This window comes from Bos taurus, chromosome 4, assembly GCF_002263795.3.
Source record: "Bos taurus isolate L1 Dominette 01449 registration number 42190680 breed Hereford chromosome 4, ARS-UCD2.0, whole genome shotgun sequence".
NCBI classification, from domain to species: Eukaryota; Metazoa; Chordata; class Mammalia; order Artiodactyla; family Bovidae; genus Bos; species Bos taurus.
The window spans coordinates 41,771,904-41,797,938 of record NC_037331.1 but is presented as its reverse complement, the minus strand read 5'-3'; the positions used below and the strand labels follow the sequence as shown (position 1 = coordinate 41,797,938).

Genomic DNA, 26,035 nt, shown 5'->3' with positions numbered 1-26,035 from the left:
CTCTATAAACAATCACAATAATGGGAGCTAATGAGTTCACAGTATAGTTCACAAATTTTTTTAAAGCTCTGTTAAAATCATCTGAATATAAGTAAAATGCTTCATCCTTTAAAAATTTACACAGATTTGTCTTATTTTTGCCCTAAAGCATAATCACAGGATAGTACTTAATGATAGCTTTCATGCCTTCATTTTTCCAAGTAAAAGTCTTTCCACTGGATTTTATAGAATAGATTGACAATACCCCCAAAATCTCCCTTTCTTTCTTTCCTAGCTGCTGAAGCAACAGCCTGTGAAGGTCCATCTCAAAATAGTGTGCTCAGAATGAGTACATTAAAATGTGGTCATAATTACAAACTACAGTAGGATAAACACTTCACTCATTAGGCTACAATCATTAGTCCAATTTATTAATAACAATATCTTAAAGTTGGCAGCCATTTTCCACTACAAATACCAACCTTGTCAACAAAACTATGGTCATTAATTGTGACATAGACTTCTGGATTCAAAACCAGAACTTCACATTTATACCCATTACTATAAAATAGTATCATGACATCAAATATGCTAACATTAATGCCTATATTCGAACCTCTGGTATGTCATCTTGGAAAACAGTAAGATACTCTATTTGCCTTCCTACCAAACACATTCTTCAGGTTCATACCATATTTAACTCTGTAGCCCGACAAAGAAGTCAATGTTCACATTAGCCTATCTCAAGTCATCAGTCACTAACACTCAAGAATCCCCAACTAAAACTCTTTTGTATGGCAATTTACATTTAAGAAATTTTGCCTGAGGTTTCATTTTTCACTGACTTTTAAAACTGGTTTATAGACAAGAATATCTCCCTAAGAGTGTATCATACCTCCCCAAGAGTGTTTCTTGATAGTAGAGCATGCAGTGAGAATAAGTGATTGTTCAAAATGCAGGCAATCACATGCTCAATTCCATCTTTGAATCCGAACAATGTGTCACCAACAACCAATCTTTCGATTTGTGACACATATACATACATGTCACACAGGACTGTGAATGTGAGCTACAAAATGTATGCAATCCCTTGTGGAAAATGAAGATACACTATTTTATTCCAGCTAAAGTTGTCCTCTTTCCAAGAAACTTTTATCTCTCTTCCCTACTTCAGGACCAGCATTTTCCTTCAGGCAAAGACAGTTGCGAGAATTCTGCAAGATCCCATCACAGCCTTCAGCGGAGGCTCATCTAAACCCAGGTTGGAGCTGACCGGATCCTCAGTCGAAACCAGAAGGCTTTTTCACCCAGTTCCTCCTTAGAAACACGCCCCCCGCCCCCCTCTGCCCAAATCCGAAGCCAGAGGGGAGTCCGACCACAGAGAACTTCCACTCGTGAAGACAACCCCATAGTAAAGAACATTCCGGTAACCACGTCTCTCCTCCGACCTCCAACTCTAGAACCCGCAGCTAGCGCCGCGCCTGCCTCGCAAGCCGCCTCCCGCGGGCCGGCTCGGGGTGAGCTCCCGAGTTAGTCAGTGCGCACGTGACGCGCGGTGCCCACATGACACGACCATGGGCGGGGGAGGGGGACAGAGGAGCGAGGCAGGGGAAAAGTTAAGGCAGACCCGTCAAAGCGCCCGAAGCAAACTGTCCCTTCCCTTCTTTGTTAATTAGTGGCTCAGGGATCCTCAAGGTGTCTTCAGTACAGCTACCGAAACGGAGGGCGCCGGTCTCCGTTTGCCCCGTCACCCTCTACTCCTCCCCGCCCTGCTGGTGATGCCGCTGCACCCTCAAGTTGCTCCTTCCTCTCTTTCCTGCCCCCTTCTTCGTTTCTGCCTTCTTTCCTTCCCTAAAAGCTCTTCATCCATTGCGGGCCATGCAGCTGACGCACATTCAATTGCCCCGGGAGCTCGTCGGCACCGCCGAGGTCAGACAAGGCCGAACACCTACCAAACGGGAGGGGGTAACTGCGCAAACAAAGTTGCACGCTGCACCGCAACCCGCCCCTCCCTCCCACTGAGCCCCCCATTCTGAGCCCCGGCAAAGCTCACTTGCTCTGCCGGTTCTCGCTCGACCTCACCCCACTGTCGCGCAACACACCCCCTTCCACACGCGAGCCCACCCTTCCATGATGCCCCGGCGCCTGGAGCGGTCCAGCCTCCTGGTAAAGCACCGAACCAGCCGCTGCGCTTACCTTGCTTGACACACTTGAGCCGGAGGGGGTCCTTGCAGTGTTTGATCACGGCCAGCACGTCCCTGATGGTGAGCCCCGCCACGGGGGTCTCGTTCACTTCCAACAGCAGTTCCTCTGACACCAACTTGCTTCCGCTCTCATAGGCCACCTTGCCTGGCTTCACCTCTCCCAGGTAGGGGAACTGTCCATTCTCGGCGCCCCCCTTCAGTTCAAAACCCAGCTGACCCTCTGGGTTCCTGCCAATGACACTCTCATGGACTTTGCTAGTCCAGTGGCTTTTCTTTTTCAAGCTTTTGGACATGGCAGTGGGGTGAGTCGCCTCAGCTCCTGAGGGATTCCTTTGGGGTAAGGGAGTTGGTGCTGAGAGAATGAGGCTGGAGGAGCCAGGGGGCCAAGAGGTGAGAAGAGCAGACTTTGCCTTCCTCCCCTCTCTGTTCGGTGCTTTCCCTCTTCTTTGGATGGAGTGTGGTCGAGGAAGGGGGAGGATGACAGGGACGGCTGGGCAGAGGTAGGAGAGCTTGGGTGAGGTTGTGCTGTCCCTTGAATGACACTCAAGGCTGTGGCCCCGCAGCAGAGGAGAGCTGTGGTGGTGGTGGCGGCGGCGGCGGCGGCAGCGACAGCCTGAGCGAGCAGTAGCCGAGCTGGTGAGCGGGTGGAGTGGGGGTGGGGAAGGAGAGTAGGGATGCCGGGGGCCACTCCTGCGTGGTGCGAGTGGGAGCGCGCGCGCGCCTGAGTGTGTGTTGTTAGCTGATATCCATGGTAGCTGCAGTGGCAGTGGCAGGGTCCGCGCGCGCTCGCGCGCTAGCGCGCGCGTCCGAGTTATACTGTACTGGCAGCAGGGGAGGAGGCTTAGCACCGATGAGGAGGGAGCGGACTAGAGAGGGGAGGAGGGGCGCGCGCGCGCCGGGTGGGGAGCCGCTTACTGCTGTCTCCGCTCACCCCCCCACCCCCACCCCCACCCCCACCCCCCTCCGCAGCTTGACCCGGTAGTGAAGGCTGAGAGAGAGGCAGGCTGGGTCCGCCTGGCAGCCTACGAGAGGAGGCGGGAGCGGGAGAGGAGGGGAGCCGAGGCCCGGAGTGGGGAGGCCGGCAGGAAGGGCTACGAGCCCAGCTCGGACCTTTCTTCAGCCTCCCGGCGGCCGAACGCAGCGCTAGGCTGCTGCGCTGTGAGGATGCCCTGACTCAGTGCCGGACGCTGTGGCTGGTGGCGCCGCGAGCCTCCGGGCGTCGGATCCCGGCATGAGAAACGGCAGAGCTGTGCCGTGCCCTCGCCCAGGAGGCCTGGGCGCTGCGAGCCAGGTGGAGGCGTCGGAGTTCACTAATTAGACAGGTTTTGTCTCCCACGTTTCAGTAAGACCCGTCTCAGAGTTCTCAGAATTCCTCTCAGAGGAGAGTAAAGTTAGAACTGCAGGCTGGTTTTCCTGTCAGCGCCCGTACCTCGGGTGCAGAAGGGAACTTAGCGGAGGGTTGTCTGGTGAAAGGCGTTCCAGGCACCGCGGGGCAGGGGCTTCACTTTTCCAAGTTGGAAGAAGCGGGAAGCAGTGGGGTCGGGGCAGCGGCGGTGAGCAGCCTCCTCAGAGAACTGGGCAGTTTCACGCGGGATCTGCGGCGAGACCACAGGGCACGCCCTCGTCGCGCGCGCCCTCAGAGCCAGGCTGGGACGAGGGGAAACCCTAAGCTGCCCTGAGGAGACCACCTCCTGCTACACTGAAGGAGAAGAAGGTTCGGAGGGCGACCAGAGCGACAGAACCGGGGCTGAAACTCAGCTCGCTGGTCCGCCACCAGGCTTCTTTACCTTCAGCAAGTTTGCAGCCGTGAGGTGAGGTGACGTCCGGGGCGCCAGGATGCAGGAGGGCCGCTAATTTTTACTCAAAGGCTAGTTTTGTGTGAGATGTTAGGAGTGTTTTTAAAATTCCTGTAACTGGTAAATGAGTTCCATTTGCTTTACTTTCAAATGATACTTAAAAAAAAAAGAAAAGAAAAGAAAGAAAGTTGCACACCCACTCGTCTCTTTACAGCAAAGCATGAAAAGCATTGAGCGGGTAGGATTCTAGCTGTCTGAGAAGACAGTGTGGGAGGCAAGCGGAACAGTTAAAAATGCTTAGTCGACCCAAACAGAAAGACCAGGTTTGAATTCAGGCTCTGCTACTTAGCAAGAGTGTGATCTTGAGTAAATTGTTGACCTTTCCGTGCCTTAGTTTCCTTATTTGTTAAATAGGATTGAAAGTATTAATGTGACAGAACTGTGATAAAGATGAAACCAGGCAATGTATGCAAAGTGCTTGCCTGACATAGATGAGTAGGCACTCAAAATGATAATTTCCTCCTTTTTGCTTCTCTAGTGTAACTCATTGTTTGGGGATATGGGGGATCAAAAGCAGTCAGAACCCAATAAATCTTTAAAGAGATGATTTAACCGTGTCTTTTTTTTTTTTTTTCACTTGAGAAAAGGAGTCCTGGATAAGTTGGGTTTGATTGATGATTATTTAGTGAGCCACGGACAGTGCCAGGACAGTGCTCATAATGTCCAGGTGTGAGCAAGGCATTTTGTACCAGTTTCATCCAACAAAGTTGGGTTTTAGCGTTATTGGACCCAATACTAAATGGAAATTGATAATGAAAACAGAATACAGGATGAATTTTTAAACACAAACATTGTAAATGTTAGTATTACCCATGCATATTAGCTTGTAAATGGTCCATTTACTAACAAACATGTATGGCTAATACTAACACTTATGAAGTTCTTTTGTCATTTATTTTTAACATTTATCACGAGTTGTTCTACAGGCTTTACATATATTAATTTATTTCTTCTGGCATCTTAATAAAGTCTGTACTATTATTATCCCCTTTAATAGATAGGGAAACTGAGGCATACAGAGATTAATTTTTGCAAGGCTGCAGATTTAGTCAGTGGTGAAGCTAATATTCCGACTCAAGTGTTTTGACTCAAGACATGGTCTCAGTCACTGTGTTGTACACTCTTCCTGTGAAGTTACTAAATATCATACCAGTAGTCAGTATATAATGTCCTAGAGGTTGGATCTGCATTTTATTGTAGAGGCATTTCGGGAAAAAGAAAACAAATGGAGTAGGAATTTGATATAAAAGCATTTTACTACTGAGGACCCAAGAGAGTCACTGAGGTGTGTGCCAGCTAATTTAGTGTTTCACAGCTCCTAATTCATCTTCTTTGCCCTGAATTGTGATATTAGAGCTGTAACCTGTAAACATTTGTTTTCAGTTGGTTCAGTGTTAGCACTTGTCAATAGAAGATGCTGGAGGAACACTGTTTATAAAAGGGTCTCTTTTCTTGTTTCCAGTGCTTTTCTTCTTGCTCCTGTGGTGTGGTGGTCAGTGAGTGGCTTTCTGGCTAGCAGTGTCCTAAAAACCAGTATTGCACGCCCCCCAGTAATTTGGGCCCAATCCCTAGTGTGTGGCTTCCTAGCAAGCCTCACCAGCAACCCAGTTGATGGCTTCCTAGGACGTTTCACTGGTCCCCTAGCTGGTTTTCTCACCAGCCCAGTTTGTGGCACCTCAACCAATTGCTTGAATATCAAATGGGCCACAGCCACATTATCTCTGATGAGGACTATCTCTCAAGCTTTGTAGGATAGAGAGAAAAGATGGGGATGCTTCTTCTAAGCTATTCATCCATGAGTACTCTCCCACAACTCTGGAGGTAGTGGCTGCTCCCTTAATCCACTATTCCTTTATTCTTTAACGATAGCTTCTTCTCTCTTAAAAGAAGAATTAGTAGTTAATAATTCTTCATATTAAATTTTCCATATTCTAATTTTGGTGTGATTTCTGTCTCCTGACTGGACCTTGACTGATACAAGGTGTAAAATCATGTAGACCTCTAAGTAATACACTTTCTTGAAAATTAGAAGTTGGGGTCTTGCCATTAGCTGTGCAACCTTAACTAGGTCACTTACCCTGTCAGAGCATGTTCCCTCATTTGTAAAAAGGGGGTGAAAATATGTGACAGGGTTGTATGACCATCATGTAAAATTGGATGCTGTCTGCTGCTAAGTCACTTCAGTTGTGTCCGACTTTGTGCAACCCCATAGATGGCAGCCCACCAGGCTCCGCAGTCCCTGGGATTCTCCAGGCAAGAACACTGGAGTGGGTTGCCATTGCCTTCTCCAATGCATGAAAGTGAAAGTGAAGTCGCTCAGTCATATCCACTCTTCCCGACCCCATGGACTGCAGCCTATCAGGCTCCTCCATCCATGGGATTTTCCAGGCAAGGGTACTGGAGTGGGTTGCAGTGGCCTTCTCCTCTTTAAATGCACTTAAATGTGAATGTTCTTTAAAACTGTAACATACTATCACAATTAAAGGTTTTAGTTCTCAGTATAGAAACAGAATAGCAAAGAAGGAGATATTTTAAGAAAAAAAAATTTAATTACATGCATTCTGGGAGATTGGTACATTGTTTCCTGGTTGTAGAAGGGACAGCATTTCATGTAAGATTTATCATCAAATACATATATTGTTTGTTGATTGGTTTGCTTTGCCTAGCTTTTCAGAGATGAAAGCAACCAGCTGAGTCTTTAAGTTGCTCAGGTTTTCAGGTCTCTTAAAAATATGAATGAAATTATGACCATTTTGAAATGTAGATTCAGGCTAATTTGGTTACTTTCTGTTCTGATATCCTTCAGATTTGGTTTATTTCTCCTTTGTCTCCTTTACCCTTTCTGGGATGAATGCCTCTGTCAAGAAATAATTATTTGTTGCTGAGCACTCTATGTACAGAACATAGCAGTAGATGCTTCATGCTATTCCAAAAGAAAAAATAGTTTAGGAATCTTAAAAGTTAAAGAAAAAAAAGCATGAGTGTTTTCAAACCTTAAAATAGTTCTATGAGATGGATGCTTGCAGCAGACCTAGTCCTGATTCTTTAGAATCCCTTTGATTGGATCTGCCTTACCCCAACTTCTATGTTCTTTTACTTCTCAGAGTCAGCCCCTGAGACTTTGGAAGACTTCCCTAAAGCTACTAGACTCATTTTGCCTTCAGGCACAGAGAGCCAGAGAGAACCACTTGGGAGTTCACTTCCCTCCTAGGACACCGCTTGCCAAGGTCTTCCCTACACAGTAAAAAAGTCTCTAATAATAAGAAAATCTGAAGTGTAATTTACACCCCATGGCTTCCCTGCAGGATCATGCTGATGCTAGGATTTTGCCTGAAATCACTTGCCTATCTTGCTTACTCTCTGATTTATGTGTTTTTCCTGAAAGTGTTTTCTTAATGAAACACTTGCCTACAATCCTTGTCTCAGAGCGTGTTTCTGGGGATCCTGGCCTAAGATTGCAATTCCTTTTTTAAGATGGGGAAACTGAGTCTCTAGTATTTTAAATTGCCAAAAGTCTCACTACCAATAAGGGGTGAATTTGTGAATGATCCATGTCTGTGTAACTCTAAAACTCCTACTTCCAATGCTTTATTACATTTAAAGTCCGAAATACTGAGTATTTTAAAATTTGACTGTCTGGACAGAGGTGGACACAAAGTTCAACAATTGATTGATCAACAGATATAAAAATTATATTTATGTATTAAGAGATCTTTAAGTGTATGAGAAGAAAAGATAAAGAACCATTGACAGTAAGACAGTATGGTATATCTCACTTAGGAAAACCTTTATAAAGGGTGAGACCTTTATACAGCTCTGCCTGACCAGAGCTCTGACGAAGATATGACTACATTTTAGAAGAAACTGTAAATGTTCAATGTCATTTTCAGTCAGGGGTTTTCTTCATGCCAAGGCTGAGTTGGGTATTTGTATTTTTCCTGTTGGTTCTGTAACAAATTTCCACAGAATTGGTGGATTCAAAACAATACAGATTTATTATCTATAGATGTGGAGGTCAGAAGTCCAAAATGGTTCTCATGGGGTTAAAATTAAGATATTGGAGGGGCTGTTTCTTCTGGATCTCTAGAGAATCCTATTCCTTGCATTTTCCCACTCCTGCAGGGTGTCTGACCTCCTTGGTATGTGGCCCCCTTCCTCTAACTTCAGTGCCAACAACAATCTGTTAAGTCCTACTTATATCCTATCACTATGACATTGACTCTTCTGCTTACTGACTCTTCTTCTATTGGATTGTCCAAAAAGTTCATTCGAGTTTTTCCATAACATCTAGAAAAAGCTAAGGAAATTTTTGGCCAACCAAATACATTTCAGCACTCTTTTGATTATACCAGGCACCCAGGTAACCCAAGATAATCTCCCTAGTTTGAAGTCAGCTGATTATAAGCCTTAGTTCACCTGTAAACCTCCTCTCCCTTTGCCATATAATGTAACATATTCACAGGTTTTAGGGAGCAGAATCTAGATATCTTTTAGGGGGCCATCAATCTGTCTACTGCAGTAGTATACTACATATTCATATCCTCACTGTTTCTAACTTAGTTCAGGGATCAACATAACTACCCTGTATTATGGTGATTAGTTTCCTCTCCCTGCCTTTACCTTGAAAACCTCTGATTGCATTAGCTGAGAGAACTTTCTGAAACTTCCTTTTTCCTCTGCTTAAAATTCACTAATGCTGCCCATTAAATACACAGTCAAGATAAACTCCTTATTTCAGCTTGTTCCTCCTCTGTTGCTTCCTAACTCTGCAATCGTGTCTTGCCATATCCTTCTGGAATTGGAACCCGGGACACCCCGCTAATTTGGATCCTCCAAAACAAACACCAACAAAAGAAAGCCCTATATAGCACTGTTCTAGGTCCCTTGGAATATCATTAAAAACAGACATTTTAAAATAGAATTTCAGTAATATTTTCATCAGGGCAGTGAGGTACATTGCCTTGTGTCTGTCCTCCACAGTACTAGGGGCCAGAGGCAGCTGACCTGGGTGTCCTACTAAAGGGTCGGGTCTAGGTCTCCCCTTCCCCTTACAACCCTTTGTTTCATCCATCGTGAACTTCTGTTTCCTTGACTCCTATGCTGTTTCCTGATACTTTGCCTGAGATATAACCCTCTCTCTCTATTTATGGGGCTTGTACTTGCTCACCCTCTAAGACATACCTCTAAGGCCCTTTTCTCTGAGAAGCCTTTTCTGACTTCTTTTTTTTTCCTACTAACACAACTCAAACTCTTCTTTATGCCTCATGTTTCCTTTGTGGAAACATAACTTCTAACTCACTTATTTTCAAGTCTGTCATCCACAGCAAGAATAGGTGGACTTTTATTTTTAGTTCGTCTTTCCACTCATCATTTTGCACATTCTCTGGCACAATGTAAATAAACATTCAGTAGAACTCCAGCTAATGATGAATACATCCAAAGTGATAGTGTATAAAATTCATTATCTAACCACTGCCGTAATGTGAATTTTAATGTTTAGTGTTAAAAAATTACCTCTTTACGTTCATATTAACATCTTAAGAAAATGGAATGTGAAAGAGCATATACTGATGAAGAAATGACAGAATATACTTAGCCCTGAGGCTGAGGTTAAGAAAAGAAGCCAGATTCTTCAAGAGCTTGGAACAGGGTCTGAAAAGTAATACTGGTGGTGGTGGTGGTGGAGGATAAGTTTGACCTCTTGACCTGCTACATAGTTTGTCCATAGCCATTCCTATTATTAAACCTTTTTCACTCCCTGTTACAATATTCATACAAAAATAGAAGTCCATGTTTATAAGGAAGATTTATTTGGCATAGTGCAGAGCTTCTTAGAATGTTCTATCTGAATAACACAATAATGATATGCTCACCCATCCACAACCAAAAGTAATCTTATTTGAAGTCTCCAGTTTTCATTTAAAAGTCCATATGGATCTTACTTAGGTTATACTCTGTGGTAGGATCATATTTATACCTATGTGAAATATGACTTTTCCCTCAAACTTTGCCTAAATGATGTTTCAGGAGGATTTTCTGTGTTTTCTGGGCCCAGTCCAGTGACTCCATACATATGCACAACTTATGTTCAGTGACTGGATTATAGGCCAACTCCCACAGAGTTTGGTCTATAGAGATAGATGTGAGGGGGATAATTTGAAACCTTGAAGCTTTGGCTTAATTTAGCAGAGTGCAAAACATGAGAAGAGGAAAACACTGAACTCAGATTTGTAATATTTTTTACTAAGCAGAGAGGAGAGGAATGATCTTTGAAGAAGACTGTGTTCTAAGGTGAGGATCTAATGTTGAGAAATCAGACCTCAGGAAGTTAGTGAGGGGAAGGTTTAGAGCCCTAGACTTCTCCAAATATGTATGGAACTGCTTATTTTTTATTTGCCATCTTGTCAAATCACATTATAGTGCTAATTCTCTCTACCTGAAAACCTCAAATGTTTTGACGATTGTAACATTTAGAGTCCCATCAATTTTTCATAAAAGGGCAGAATTGTTTCATTTTAGTCTAGAATTAATGCCATTGGTTATGCTTATATGTTATAAGCTTATGCTTATATGTTTCATAGAACCTTCTTACTATTTTTAGTTTTGGTCTTAGTACTGGGAATATATGGTCCAGCATATATTAGTACTGGGAGCGAATATATGGTCCAATATCTCCAGATCTCAGGAAATTAGTTTCAGTCAGGACTATCAACCAGACACCTGGCCCTGTGTGAAAGATCTGGGGACAGGCAAAATTTGACTACTTAAATATATGAGTATTAGATCATTTTAGCTGCTAGAAAGTTCTGAATGAAATGACTTTGGTCTTTGTAAAGCACCTCTTTATGTGAAATTCATGGACCATGCAGGTTACACAAAGTGAGGAAAGAGAACTGCAAGATTGTTTAAATCATTGCTCCATCTTAACTACAAAGTTCAGAATGCATGGAGTGAAATTTGACCAGCTCAAGAAAAGAAGGCATGGAAATAATTTGTTCTGTGACTTTAAAGTCATTGCAGTATTTTATGTAAATAATAAGGTAAGAACTTTTGATGCTTTTGTTACCTTATTTAACATATGCACAATATATGACAGAATAATACTGGATTTAGAAATGTATTCCTTCCTATGCAAGCATACTTCTTGAATGTCAATATCTGAATTTATGTTTCTTTTTTATTGTTTTGCTTTTTTACTTACATGGTGCCTGTCAATCTTTTATGATCAATTTACTTCCTACTAAGCTCAAAAAGATATTCTTATACCTTTTATACTTTCAGGCCTTCCTTACTAGATTTTTTTAAACAGTTCAAAAATTAAGGTACTTGGATTTCATGCCATCAAGTTGTTATATTTGATGCCCTCCTTTTTTAAGTGAGTAGTTCGATTGCTGCCACTTTCTACTTTGTGATTCTAAATCTTTTAACATCATCTTACCATTTTTTGATGCACTCTATCCTTATAGAAAACACTTATTTATAAAATACTATTTATCTCTTACATTTATAAGTGCTTCTGTTTTTCCCATTATTATTCTTCCTGTTTTCCAAACACACATCTTAATTTATTATTTTCTCTATGTATCTCCTTAGTATAAGCCTTCACTTTCTAATCAATTCCCATCATAAGTTTTAAAAAATTTAAAATATGCTGCATGCATTTTTAACATGATGTCTACTGCCCATGGGCTTTCCAGGTAGCGCTAGTGGCAAAGAACCCGATGCCATTGCAGGGGATACCTGACAAGCATTCAATCCTTGGAGTTGGGAAAGATCCCCAGAGGCAGGCATGGCAGTCCACTCCAGTATTCTTGCCTGGAGAATCCCCTGGACAGAGGAGCAGGCTACAATTCATAGGGTCACAAAGAGTTGGATATGACTGAAGCGCCTTAGTATGCATGCACTACTACCCATATTCTAAGCCTCTCTGTTACTATTTTTTTTAATCATTTTGTTATTGCTGTAGAGTGACAATAGTTTCCATTTCAATGAAGTAATAAAAGCAAAAAAGGCACAATAATATCATGGGCTTAATTTTTGTCACTAGTGGAAAATCTTGTAGGTATAAAGAAAGTTATGGAAATAAAGTGAACATATTCTATCTTGAAATAATAAGGAACAGTCAGATGTGTTTTCTAGGCTTTGGAAAAACATACTTCAAAAATTCAAAGAGAGGTGCATCATGCTTCCTCAGACAGATTATTGAGAAGCTAAAATGCAGATGAACATTTGGAGGCAAAGCAAATGTAATTGTAATCATACTAATTTTAATAATTTTGCAAACCTCACCAGACAGTATTCTGTATGGTGTAGTTTGCTTTTAACCATACTGAGTGTCCAAAATGTCTTTCAGAATATGATGAATACTTGTGATCTTATCCCACCCTTCTCCCCCATCACATGTACATATATATTCCATATATGTACATATCATTTCATCTAATCTACAGATTCATTGATGCCCAACCATTTACTTGGTTAGGGGATTCTTTAAAAGTCCAGCTTAAATAAACCTCTTATAAAAGTTTTTATTTATTTATATATAATCAGCTGAAAGTAATCTTATGTACTGAACTCCTATGAAATGCTACCTGATGCTTTTCATCACATTTCTTTCTCTTGTATTATAAATTTTTAGGCATATCTTAGCCTCACTTATAGTCTATAACTTGAGAACATGACATGTTCATATTCCTCACAGTCACTGGAGTGAAGGAATATACATTATAGGAAAAAAGGAGATACCTAACTACAATATGACTATGAAAACATCTATTAAACACAGAGTCAACTGACACTAGTAAAGTTAGCCTAGAATTTAAGAATGTATTTTAAAAATCAAGACAATAAGATGTTTGCCATCTGGGAAGATGTTAAAGTTTTGAGAGATTTATCTCCCATTATATCTCTCAAAGAGAATACTTTTTAAATGTGAAAAAAAAAGTAAGTTTCATTAAGAGAAAATTTTAGTTTAAGATGAATCAAAAGTAATTGGAAATCATTTATTTGCTTTAGAGTATTTTAATCTTCCAACTTCTTTCAGTTAGGTCCTAGGGCAATAAAAAAATCAGGAGATATAGCAGGCTGTTTTCTGCAATCTCTGAAGAAAAGTGGACATTCTGGGAATTAGTGAAAGATGGGTGAAAAGCAAAGCTATCATGATTTTTCAAAAAAGAAAAGATCAACTCCACAAACTATAGACCGCATACATTAGGAGGTCAAGAGAAAAATGTCAAACATGAAGCTAGCACAGATTGATGAAGAGCAAGGCAAATCAAATAAGGTGCATTTTTCTTTATAAAGCATGGCTTTTCACTCTAGATTCATATTAGCTTAATCAGTAAGCACTAATGCCATTGCTACTTTTCATAGATCAGCAATGAATACTCAAAGACCAGGCTTCCATCATTCTGTTTAATATCTTCAAGTAATGCTTCAGTTTGCAAATGCTGTTTTAACACATTCTCCATATCTGACTTAATCAGGACTATACATAATTGGCCTTCTCATGAGCACTCTTACTATTTTATATACTCTTCTGACCAACTCCTCCCATTGTTGCTTCATATTAATTTTTTAGGATCACTCTTAATCCTTTTTCCTGATCCTTTTTCAAAATATCTTTTAAATAATTTCTTGAATAATTCACTGACCCTAAGGTGTTCAAAACTTGAGGACCCACTACTACAATTGTATACTGTAAATTTACAATGCAAATTTAATATGTTTAATATATTTAAATTACAGTACACGATATAAATAAAAATGACCTCTGAATAAAATATAGGATAGCATTCAAAATTTTACATTAAAGTGTGATAAATTTTAGCCCATGTTATTTAAGGACAACTACTAATATTTTATATCCAGTTAATATTGGTTATAATATTGGTCAGTTATGAATTATATATGGTCTGGCTCAGATGGTGAAGCATCTGCCTACAATGCGGGAGACCTGGGTTCAATCCCTGGGTCGGGAAGATCTCCTAGAGAAGGAAATGGCAATCCACTCCAGTACTCTTGCCTGGAAAATCCCACGGACGGTGAAACCTGGTAGGCTACAGTCCATGGGGTCGCAAAGAGTCGGACATGACTGAGCGACTTCACTTCACTTCACTTCTAGATTTAAATGGTTTTCATTCTGTCTGCCCTCTGATAGATAAGGATAAGAGGCTTATGGAAGCTTCCTGATAGGAGGGACTGGCTGTGGGGAAAACTGGGTCTTGCTCTGTGGACAAGGCCATGCTCAGTAAATCTTTAATCCAGTTTTCTGCTGAAGGGTGGGGCCTAAGGCCAAACTGTGGTAGGGTAATGGCAGTAATGGCAACCTCCTTCACAAAGACTTAAACTAGCATGCTGCCGCCGCCCCCAAGATTGTTGTAATCAGTGTCCCTGACCCCACGGCAGGCCACTGTCGACCCGCACCTCTGCTGGAGACTCCTGGACACTCACAGGCAAATCTAACTGTCTCTTGTGGGGTCACTGGTCCTTTCTCCTGGGTCCTGGTGCACACAAGGTTTTGTTTATTCTCTTCAAGAATCTGTTTTCCCAATCCTGTGGAAGTTCTGTAATCAAATCCCACTAGCCTCCAAAGTAAAATTCCCTGGGGGTTCTCAGTCCCTTTGCAGATCCACAGGTTGGGAAATCTGTTGGGGGCTTTTGCAATAGTGCGAGAATTTCTTTGGTATAATTTTTCTCCAGTTTGTGGGTCGTCTGCTCAGCGGCTCTATGGTGGAGCTAATGGCTACCTCCTCCAAGAGGACTTAGGCCACACTCTGCGCCTCCCAGGTCTGCTGCAGCCAGAACCCCTGTTCCCATGGCAGGCCAGTGCTGACCCATGCCTCGGCAGGAGACATTCAAACACTCAAAGGAGGTCTCACTCAGTCTCTTGTGGAGACTTTCCCTGGGTTCTGGTGCACACGAGGTTTTGTTTGCACCCTCCGAGCATCTCTGGTGGGTATGAGATCTGATTTTAAACAGGATTGCACCCCTCCTACCGTCTTGTTGGAGCTTCTCCTTTGCCCTTCTATGTGGGGTATCTTTCTTTGGTGGGATCCAATATTCTGCTGGTTGTTCAGCAGCTAATTGTGATTTTGGTTTTTTCGCAGAAGATGAGCACATGTCCTTCTACTCCGCCTAGTTTTGAGTCTTAATTAAATAATTTGCCACTTTAATAAAATTACGAAATTTTGAGAACATATTTTTAATGTAATGCAGTTATGCTTTCTACTTTAGGCTATATTTAAAATTTTCTATTTTCCACTATATGGCAATAAAGGAACTATTGCCTTAATTTAGTAACAATAGGTGTTTTGGAGTTTTTCTAAATCACAGTTGAAGAAGTAAGGGGTCCTATGCACTTGGTCTGTTTGATTATGGGTCTGCAGTAGTTCAAGGATTCACTCAAATATTTTACAGACCACAAGAACAAACATACTACATTTTTTTTCTGTTTAAGCCCCCAGACTACTTTAAAGGATGTCAGTTTATGTATAAACATTCCCTAAAGCTCCCAATTGAGCAGGATGCTAAATTTTAAAAATCTAAGTTTTCCCAGTACTAATGGAGATTTACTTCCTAACCATTTTCTCTGGAGACAAAAGTAGGTCTCCTCGAGGATAGGACATTTGCATATGAGGTATGATATAAAGGGCTAGAAACATTTTTTCTGCTCTCTCCAAAATGCTTCACTATGTTTTTGTCATTTTGCCTGATAATTTTGCATTACCGATTTATCCTTTTGAGATAATAAAATGTATCTATCTCTGAAAAGGTTTCTTCTGCTTTAGTCATACTCAATTGGCTACTAGTGAACAAAATATACTCACTACAGAATAAAGGGAAGATTGCTAACTCACAAATCCCTCGTCTGTACTACACCAAACGTTGCTTAGCAATTTCTACAATTTTTTCAGTCTAATTTACAAGAATAAAGAGAAATGAAGGGGATATGAGTATGTTACATAAAGTTATAAACTTTATATTTACTCTGTGTTTCTATTCTCTATTGATTTAAAAACAATGGAGAAAGAAGACTAATAAGTGGGTATGGTAGGATGGCACGAATTCATTTCAGTTTGTGGTATTGACAGGTGACTTTTAAGCCAAGAGTTGAATGAACATACAGTTGTGTAAAAATCTGGGGGAAGGATTTTTCAGACAGGGTAAAAGCGTACTAGGTACTGAGTTGGCAAGGGACTGGACAGGTCAGAGACTAAGTAATTTCTACTGTCATTATTTTATACCTTCCATTATGCTACCACTTAGGTTAGTCTCTAAGGCCTTTTATGCTTTGGGTTTAATTCTTCTCTCACCTCTTCTCACCATGTTCCAGGCTAGTCTATTCCTCTGTGACTTTAATAGCTGTTTCTTTTAATAGCTTCTCATTCATTTGTTATTACCTAATAAACTGGTAACTCATCTCTTAAAAGTTACTGCAAGCATTCCCTCTTTGAGGCAGTCTCTAACTCTCCTGCCCACTGTGCAAAGAATTGCTCAGTTTTCGTGCTACCATTAACTTATGCACTTGAGTCACTGCTTTGCAATTAACTAATGTGTGTGTCTCATTTTATCACTAGTTAGTGTCTTTATGATAGAGACATTTTTCATTCCTTGGGACCTATGATCCATCATAGTAGTAGTACTACATAGTACATAGTACTAGTAGTATATAGTAGATTATACAAACCATTGTTCAGTGAGTGAATGAATGGAATGTCTTTTTGTTGTGATTTAACTAATGTAACATTTACCTTCAGAACAGTTTCTTCAGAACATATTTATTTTAGTTAATAACCATAACTAGTCTACACTATAGCTATATTCTATAACTACTAGAACTTATATCATTATGTCATTTCAAAACAGTAAAATGTTAAATGTTATCCTTCATATTTAAAGCAAACTATGCTCATGGAAATATTATGAAAAGATTGAGTACTTTTTGAAACATTTTTAATTTTTCCATTTAGCATACTTTAGTAGATTTTCAGCCTTTTAAATATGTTAGCATTAAGAACCAGGTACTCCTTGATGAAAATCATGATTTAATAGTATATTTTATGTAGTCTGTTCCTCTTTTGAAGTTAGGGTGATAGAGTTATGTTTGAGACACTCATTACATTTTTTTTTAACAAGAACTCACTGTTCTTAATTTGTAAAGTGAGGACTTTTTCAATTCCTAAGAGGCTGGTAGAAGTGGAATAGCTGGATGAGGAGCTGCTATGGGGAAATTATAACAGATGTAATAAGAGGGGAAGGAGAATACAGACCTTTGTCAGGGAACAACTACTTTAAGAGATGACATACTTTAGGGGCATTCTACTTTAAGAGATGACAGAAAAATGGCATTAAAATAACCATGCAGAATTAGAAGTACATATTTGGAACTTTTTTCCCCCCAAAGTTTCCAGTATATTGGTACTTGCCCACTATCTTAAGGAAATAGTGTCTAAGTAGTTGGCATTTGTTCTATGCTTTATCCATAGTCATGGAGAGATTTTTCACCTGCAGGTTCTTCTTGAAGTTGTGGTACAGTCTCCTGATACACATTTACTGAATGAACTAAGCTAATGAATAGAAGTCTAAGCCTTTAATATCAGTGCCTTTATTTAATTGTTTTTAAAGTTTGTGTCAATATAAACTCTTAGATTCTTATTTAATCTAATGGATTAGAAGACTAATAGCTCAAATACTTTCAGATATGACCTGTTGGAGTTCCTTTAAGATGGAGCCCTTATCCTTTTGATGTGTCCCCCAGATAATTTGAATGTTTCCCTGTTTGCTAATATAACAAAGTGTTCCAAATTTATCTTGTCTTCTTCCCCAGCTCAGAAATCTTCCTTTCCCCACAATTAACTCTGGTATGTTTTTAGTGGAAAATGATATTTAGAAACCAAGATATGAGATTTGTCTTATTTATTGCTACTGGTAGAGCATTTTTTCTAAGCTCTTTCAGTAGAGAGACCTAGGAATTGTATATAGAAATATTTCAAATATATATATATGTGAAATATGTTAAATATACAAGAAAAGATAACTCAAATTGCCATTTTACTATGAACAAAATAGTAACATTTTTGAAGGGAAAATATTTGTAATCTATGTAGGATGGGCTTCATTGTTGTTCAGTAGCTCAATCGTGTCCAACTCTTTGTGGCCCCATGGACTGCAGCATACCAGGCTTCCCTTTCCTTCACCATCTCCCGGAGTTCGCTCAAACTCATGTCCATTGAGTCAGTGATGCCATCCAACCATCTCGTACTCTATTGTCTCCTTCTCCTCCTGCTTTCAATCTTTCCCAGCATCGGGGTCTTTTCTATTGAGCCAAAGTATTGGAGCTTCAGGTGGCCAAAGTATTGGAGCTGCAGCCTCAGCATCAGTCCCTCCAATGAATATTCAGGATTGATTTCCTTTAGGATTGACTGGTTTGTTCTTTGCAATCCAAGGGAATGGGCTTAGAAAGTAGTAATATTGATCTTGAACAAAGTACACCCAAATAGATTTCATTAATAGTGAAACACCACACATCTTAGAATCTTAGTTGTTGGTGGGAAACATTATCTAGAACTGTGATCTAGATTTTATATGGTATACTCTTGCAGTGTTGTTCTGGATCTGTGTTGGAATAGAAAAATAGTATCAGTAATATTATAATATCAATAATAAAACAATACCAAAGCTTGTCCTAATACTTCCCAACATGTTTTAACAACATGGAGAAAAGATATTGAGCATTTGTTACATTCAGAATCTTGTAATGAATGTATATTTATGAGGGGTATAAACAAACAAGGAAGTAATGGCACTATCTATATGGAAACAATAGTAGTGTCCTCTCTTTGGATAACCACAGTAGCTATAGATGCAGTAGTAACCATCCCACTTAGCAATAGCTTGATGATTATTTGGCTACCAATAGGAATAACTCGTTAAAGAAGATGATGAAAAGTTATAAGCATCTAAATAATCACAATTTACATTATAAAATCATGGACTGTGTATCCAGATTCTTACAGAGTTTTCTCCCAGCCTGTCATGGAAGACTTTTCTTTAATAGCCTGTTTCTCCTATTACAGTGAAAACCAGACTTCTCTACTTAATTACTGATTCCAAAGATTAAATTGTTAAAGGTAACAGCTTACCATTACGTATTTATTTGCTTTTCTAGAAAAATTAAGTATAATCTGATAGTTTAAAGTTTGTTTTGTATAGTATAATGAGACAAAGATTCTCATTTTAATAAACATTTGCTATTGCATTATAGTAATTTACTAATGACCTGAAAACCTGTAAAAATATGTGTACATGTATATGTGTATGTTCATATAATGCACATGTTATTTTTGACTTCGGAAATCATAAAAGATAAAATAAATACCTGAAGAAACTACAGCTGTAATTTTTTTTAAAAACCAAAAATGTTGGAAGACAGAATTAACTATTGTTAAGAAGTTACTGCATGGTATATACCATATGTTTACCAAACAATATAATTGCTAGAACTATTATTATACCTATTTTATAGAGGAAGAAACTTAGACTACCTGCTTTATTAACCTTGATCAGCTTCTTGTAACTTGTAATTAAATGCATTATAGAAATAAGACTCAAACCCACATATGTTTACTCTCAACCCCATGCATCACATAAACCTTCACATGAAGTACATCACACAAATCACACTACACCTGGCCAATGACAGTTTTATTAAACTGATTCTTTTTTTGTCTGTAAAAGAAGGATATTTTCCTATCTTAGCCATCCCCATTGTTTTTAATAATCACTAAGTGAGTTCACCACACATAATCTTTTTTTTAATATTCTGTATTCCTGATTGCAAAAATAACTGTGACTCAGTTATGCTTTGAACTTAATTTCAGTGCTGTTAATTAAAACATATATGTATACATCTGAAAAATATCAATCATGACAATATCACAGAGAGCTTGTTTTTGAAAAATAACTTAAAATATAATTGAAAATTAACAAAGGACATAGAGAAGGTTTGAACCAAACATATGTGGCTAAAAGCTGGCCCATAGTCATCGTAAATGGATTTTATCCAAAAAAGGATGCCAAAAGACCCTAGGATCCCAACAGAGAGAGTCTGTGAAAAGATGGCCTGCTGATAACGTAAATCACAGTGAAATGCAGTTGAGAGATGCCTACTTGAACGCAGAGAGGAATACATGGTCTGAAGAACCCTCCCTACAAGGAAATGAAACACCCTGCAAGGGAGAAAGACCAAGAGTCAGCCGTGACACCTGCCAAACCAGAGAGCAAACCAGAGAGCAATCCATGATGGCAGCTCACCAAAGTACAGCATACTGTGCACTCACATCTCCTCTCTCCACCATCCAAAAATCCAGTTTGGTCAGAAACAGTGCTAATTAGCATTTGAGAAGGGGAAGAAGACAAGTTGAGAAAATAAAGGAGTATCTATCCAAGTCATACTGTATACTGTATACTACAGGGCTGTCTTCTGTTGCATGGCTGATTAGGTGAGTGCAGAAGCTTTAATTTTGAATGAAGTTTGGAATCTTTATTATTACTCTAGCTGTACTTACCAGTCTCTAAGCTGAAAATGATTAAAGTATCAGGTGGATTTTTATTTTTTTTAGTTAAGAGAGCTGTGGGGAAACCAACCAAAATTTTATCCAGGGGAGGAGAAGAATTACGTTATAGAGCATACTTCCAGGAACATTTTGAGAGAAAACAAAATTACTTAATTATCTCATATTTTAAAAATTCTTGTTTGGTTATTCTCTCAATTGTATTTTTATATATTCTTTCTTCCTGTATGCTTTATAGCTTTCACTATAAGCAAATAAGTATAAAGTCTTCATATGTAAGATTATACATGTTTTCCTTTATAATTGGAGAAATGGTATTTTATCTGAACCTCACATGTCATGTGATATATCTGACACTCTATATCATACCTGGATGTGACTGTTTATAAAACACAAATCATCCCAAATTAAAGGATCAAGATTAGATTTGAAAAGATATATTCAATAAAATGTGTAAGATGAGACAGAATTAATTCTAAATGAATTCACAGAAGACTTGAAATGCGATGTAAATCTGTAATATGTATTACATTAGATATGAATTAGTATTAGATTTGCATTTAGAAAAATGTACTATGTTCAGTTCTGAGTATTACTTAGACAGAATATTAGGACAAATATCCTATCTTGACTGTCTTCTCCTCCAGCCACCGCCTAAATGCCACTGAAAAGTCTGTCCATCTTGATTATCAACATTAAAGATACTAAAGAAGAATGCAGCAAGTATAAGATTTACATTTAGTGGGAGAGAAGATATAATTAAGAAACATTTTTATAAGTGTAGAAAAATGTTCCTTAAGAGGTAACAATTTTAACACTTTAAAAGTCATAATTATCAAATATTGAATTTTAGATATTAAGGCCAAAAAAAAAACCCCACACAATACAAACAGTTTAAATGTTCAGCATTTAGCTTTAAGAATCCATTTAGGACTTCATATTCTGCTACCAGTATGTAGGCATTAAAATTGTTATATGAAACATATTGGTAATTAACTCAGAAAAATCCTTAGAATTTGGATTTGGATTTAGATGTTATTATTTAGATTTTAGATATTGTCCATAGGAGTTTGATACTATTTATAACATGGACCCTGAAGCCACCATTTAAGTAAAGTATATAAAAAAAAGAATATTCCAGTATGCAAAAACTATTATAGCCTATAATGACCTTATTCTCATTAGTATAATGTAGACAGTAAAGTATAAAAAACATTACTTTATATTATTTCATTAAAACCATCAAATATAGCAAAAGTGAATAGTTATTGAAATTTAGTATTACTCTAAAAATTTATGCTGCTTAAAAATACTGTTGTGATTATACAACACTCTGAATTCAATGACTTTTAGACAATGTTAGTTTCCCACTTAAGGGCTATCCTCACTTTCTTCTTACTTTTGTTCAGGTTGGCAATGTTCCCAGATGAAATGTTCACCTTTTAAGAATCTATTGCATCCAACTGTGGCAATGTACCAAAAGTGTAGGTGATGAGGTATAAATATCTTTCTACTAGAGATTTCTGGGAATATTTTTGTTTTTCTAATACAGACATTCTTTTTGTCCCTTCCTTTCCAGTCTACAGCACAGCTAAAGAGGGAGCAGCCACCTTACCTCCATGTTTGGACAAGCATGAAGATAAGAACTTCCCTGTGTGCGTGATGGAAAAAAATGATAGAAGGGGCCAAATTCCCATCACTAATACTTGTTGATATGTGAGGAAAAATAAAATGCTATTACAAAGTTAAGCTACAGAAATGGTCTTCTTTTCTCATGCAACAGAATACATCACAATTCAGATAATGTCCATTAAAATGAGTAATAATGTCCATTTTAAAGGATTAATCTGAGGGACCCAAAGATACATTACACAATTAAATCTCAGGAAAAAGTAGATTTTTAAAAATTCAATGTGATTTTGAAATTGATCTTTCACAATCTTTTAGTTATCAAACTATTAAATACATTTGACCATTCAAATAATTTTGTGAATAATGACAATGAACCCTGTTACTTTCTCAGTGTGCGTATGATTGTGTGGGTGTGTGGGTGGGGCAGACAGATCATCACCTGTACTTCTACCAAGAGGCTATAAATTGTAAATTCCTTGGATTTTATTAATTTGCAAGAGCAATCCACAGCACTCAGTAAACTAGTTAAATTACTAGGTTACCATGAAAAAGATGCTTAAGGCAAGAGATGGGGAAAGGGTACAGAGCTTCCATCCCCTCTCTGAGCATACCATTCTACCTGCACCTCCACACATTCACCAACCTGGAGTTCCCAGAGAAACAATATGAATTTAATGGTACTGGGGTGGGGTTATATTGGGAAAGTTGGTGGGCAGAGAGGAAGGAGGAAGGAACCTGGGTGGAATTTTCTAGAAGTATATTTTATAAATGATCTCATCACACACACACACAAAATTGGAATTTAAAACATAGTAAGTATATGAGAGGATTTTTTCTTGTTGTTCAGTTGAAAAGCTGTGCCTGATTCTTTGTGACCCCATGGACTTCAACATGCCAGGATTCCTTGTCCTTTACTATCTCCTTTACTATGTCAAATTCATTCCACTGAGTTGAGGATGCCATCTAACCATCTTCATCCTATGTCACCCCCTTCTCCTTTTGCCTTCAATCTTTCCTAGCATCAGTGTCTTTTCCAATAAGTCTGCTGTTCAGTGGCTAAATTATTAGAGCTTCAGCTTCAGCATCCGTCCTCCCAGTGAATATTCAGGGTTGATTTCCTTTAGGATTGACTCGTTTGATCTCCTTATGGTGTAAGGGACTCTCAAGAGTCTTCTCTAGCACCATGATTCGAAAGCATCAATTCTTCAACACTCAGACTTCTTTATGGTCCAATTCTCACATCTGTACATGACCACTGAAAAATCCATAGCTTTGACTATATGGACTTTTGTTGCAAAGTGATGCTTCTGCTTTTGAATACTCTGTCTAGGTTTGTCATAGCTTTCCTTCCAAGGAGCAAGCATCTTTACATGGCTGCAGTCGCTGTCCACAGTGATTTTGGAGCCCAAGAAAATAAATATGTCACTGTTTGCACTTTTACTCATCTATTTGCCATGAAGTGATGGGACTGGTTGCCATGGTCTTAGTTTTTTTAATGTTAAGTTTAAAGCCACTCTGCTATTTTCATCCTTATCAAGAGACTGTTTAGTTCCTCTCCACTTCCTACTATTAGAGTGGTATCATCTGCATATCTGAGGTTGTTGGTATTTCTCCTGGCAATCTTGATTCCAGCTTGTGATTGATCCAGCTTGGCATTTCACATGATGTACTCTGCATATAAGTTAAATAAGCAGGGTGAGAATATGAGAGGCTAGATATGTTAATTAGCTTGATGGTTCTGGTTATTTTTACAATGTATATGATATCAAAACATCAATGTATTTATATAACTTAAATACATACAATTTTTATTTTTAAATTATACCCCAATAAAGCTGAGGTAAAAAAGAGAGGCTGGGCTTCCCAGGTGACTCAGTGGTAAAGAATCCATTTGCCAATGTAGGAGACTCAGGAGATTCAGGTTCTATTTCTGGGTTGGGATGATCTCCTAGAAGAGAAAATGGTAGTCCTCCCCAGTATTCTTGCCTGGCAAATCCCATGGACAGAGGAGCTTGGGAGGCTACAGTCCAAAGGGTTATAAAAAGTCAGACAGGATTTAGTGATTGAGCATGCACGCAAAATGGGAGGTTGGGTGGGTGGGGAATGGTGCATGGAAACTTGCCATGCGTTGTAAGTGCAGACAAGGACAGTGCTTGTGAGCAATGCTTGTGAAAAATGGCATTTCCTTATACTACTTAAAGAGAAGAAATAATAAATAAACAAACACAGTCCCAATAATCCAGGAATAAGTTCTCATCCTAGAAGACAGAGAACCAAGCAATAGGGTGACATTCCAGCTTGCTACAAGTTTGCTAAAAGCTAAGAATTATTTTGAAAACTATGTATGTCTATTTGCTTTTCTCTTTAAGAATACAAGGAGGCTTGTATCAGCACTCAAGTGGGCAGTGAGAGGCAGCTATAGGACTCACTGTTCCCATTTAATAGGCTAAATCAGACCAATTAAACAGGATTGAGCAATCTTTGAGGATGAGCACATAGAACAATACACAAACAACACCTACCCTAAATAAAGTAAACAGATGCAAACAAATTGACTTTTGAAAGAAATTCTTTAGCATATAAGAAAGGGAGAATTACTCTAAAACACTTCTTGAAATGATTTTACTATAATAAGCAGAATAATGTATTTTAAAAATATCTAGAACTGAAGCACAGGCTACTTCAAAATATTTAGCAACACAGATGTCTTGATAACTTCAGGCGGTGTTAAGGATAAAGAAACTCGTATTAAAACCCAGGTCCCAAAATATTTAGGTTACCTAGAAACCATTAAAAAAATATAAGAAACCGAAAACAAATTCCAGGAAAACTTTAAAATTAAACCTTTGCAGCATAAATACTAAAAGATAATTGAGACATGTTCATAAGGCTTATTTGTTTTCCTTTTTTCCTTTTCTGCAAGGTGATAGAGCTGGGAGCAGACTGAATTATTTTACTTTCTGATATTCAGGTATTCACAAATTCTAGCACTAACACTACCATCTCTGAAAAGTTTGCCCAAACATTTATCAGGGGTGGGGGAAAATTAAAATTGAGAAGTAGAAAGTAGAAATGTTCTTATGGTGAGCATTCTTGTAAATGAATAGATGTTTTGGATAAGTATTCTTATGGTGAGCATTGTTATGAGTGAATCCAATTTATTTCTACATGTTAATAAGACACAATAAAATAAATGTCATTTGAAAAATAAGATATGTAGTTGGAAACAGTAATTAAACAATAATAATCTATACCTCTATCCTATAGTCTATACCACATATTAAATTAACAAAGATCTATAAATTAGGGATGGGTCAGTAAAAGCATATTAAATTTCATGTCTTCTGTAAGAGATGGGTCAAAAGTTTCATTCCTTTGTTAAATTTGAAGCTAAAAGAGTTTTATAATATGACCTTTATTAAAGAATACAAAGTAATAACAGAAAAATTTTAAATGCTCCATTCTTTTAAAATTACTACTGAATAAAATAGCAAACAAGGCATAGTGTGCATTTTAAATGACTAAACACAGTATGACAGTAAAATAGCACCAACTACACAAATCAATAAGTTAACCTGGATTCAGTTACTACAGTAAGGATAAATCAGATATCAACAGGCAAAGTGCATCAGACTAATTACAAATAAGTTCAATCATGTGCTCCTTCCAGACACTAAAAAATTAAAAATGTTTGCATATGTAAGTACTATGCCATATCTTTTGGTTTCATCTATCTCCAGATATTTGGACACTTTTTCAAACCAACTGCTCTCTTGAATAGACACTAACC

General features: G+C 38.7%; 1 protein-coding gene and 1 long non-coding RNA gene across 29 annotated transcripts in view; one reads left to right on the top strand and one right to left on the bottom strand.

The window, feature by feature from the left end:
• The window catches only part of MAGI2 (membrane associated guanylate kinase, WW and PDZ domain containing 2), a 1,467,480-nt gene extending 1,465,004 nt beyond the window's left edge, over positions 1 to 2,476 (bottom strand). For all 12 annotated transcript variants that reach the window (XM_059886037.1, XM_059886041.1, XM_059886040.1 and 9 more), the window contains exon 1: positions 2,176 to 2,476. In XM_059886037.1, coding sequence (XP_059742020.1) covers positions 2,176 to 2,476 — 301 coding nt within the window. The remainder of the gene's footprint in view (positions 1 to 2,175) is intronic.
• LOC100296900 (uncharacterized) lies at positions 1,557 to 22,362 on the top strand. 17 transcript variants are annotated; one of them, XR_009494327.1, is made up of 6 exons: positions 3,141 to 3,994; positions 10,909 to 11,079; positions 19,117 to 19,170; positions 21,261 to 21,415; positions 22,023 to 22,097; positions 22,193 to 22,362. It is a non-coding gene; the product is annotated as an uncharacterized lncRNA (long non-coding RNA). The 17 variants fall into 17 exon arrangements; XR_009494329.1 differs by lacking the exons at positions 3,141 to 3,994; positions 10,909 to 11,079 and adding an exon at positions 2,264 to 2,347; XR_009494328.1 differs by lacking the exon at positions 10,909 to 11,079 and having other exon boundaries at positions 3,143 to 3,994.
• The last annotated feature ends 3,673 nt before the right edge of the window (positions 22,363 to 26,035 follow it).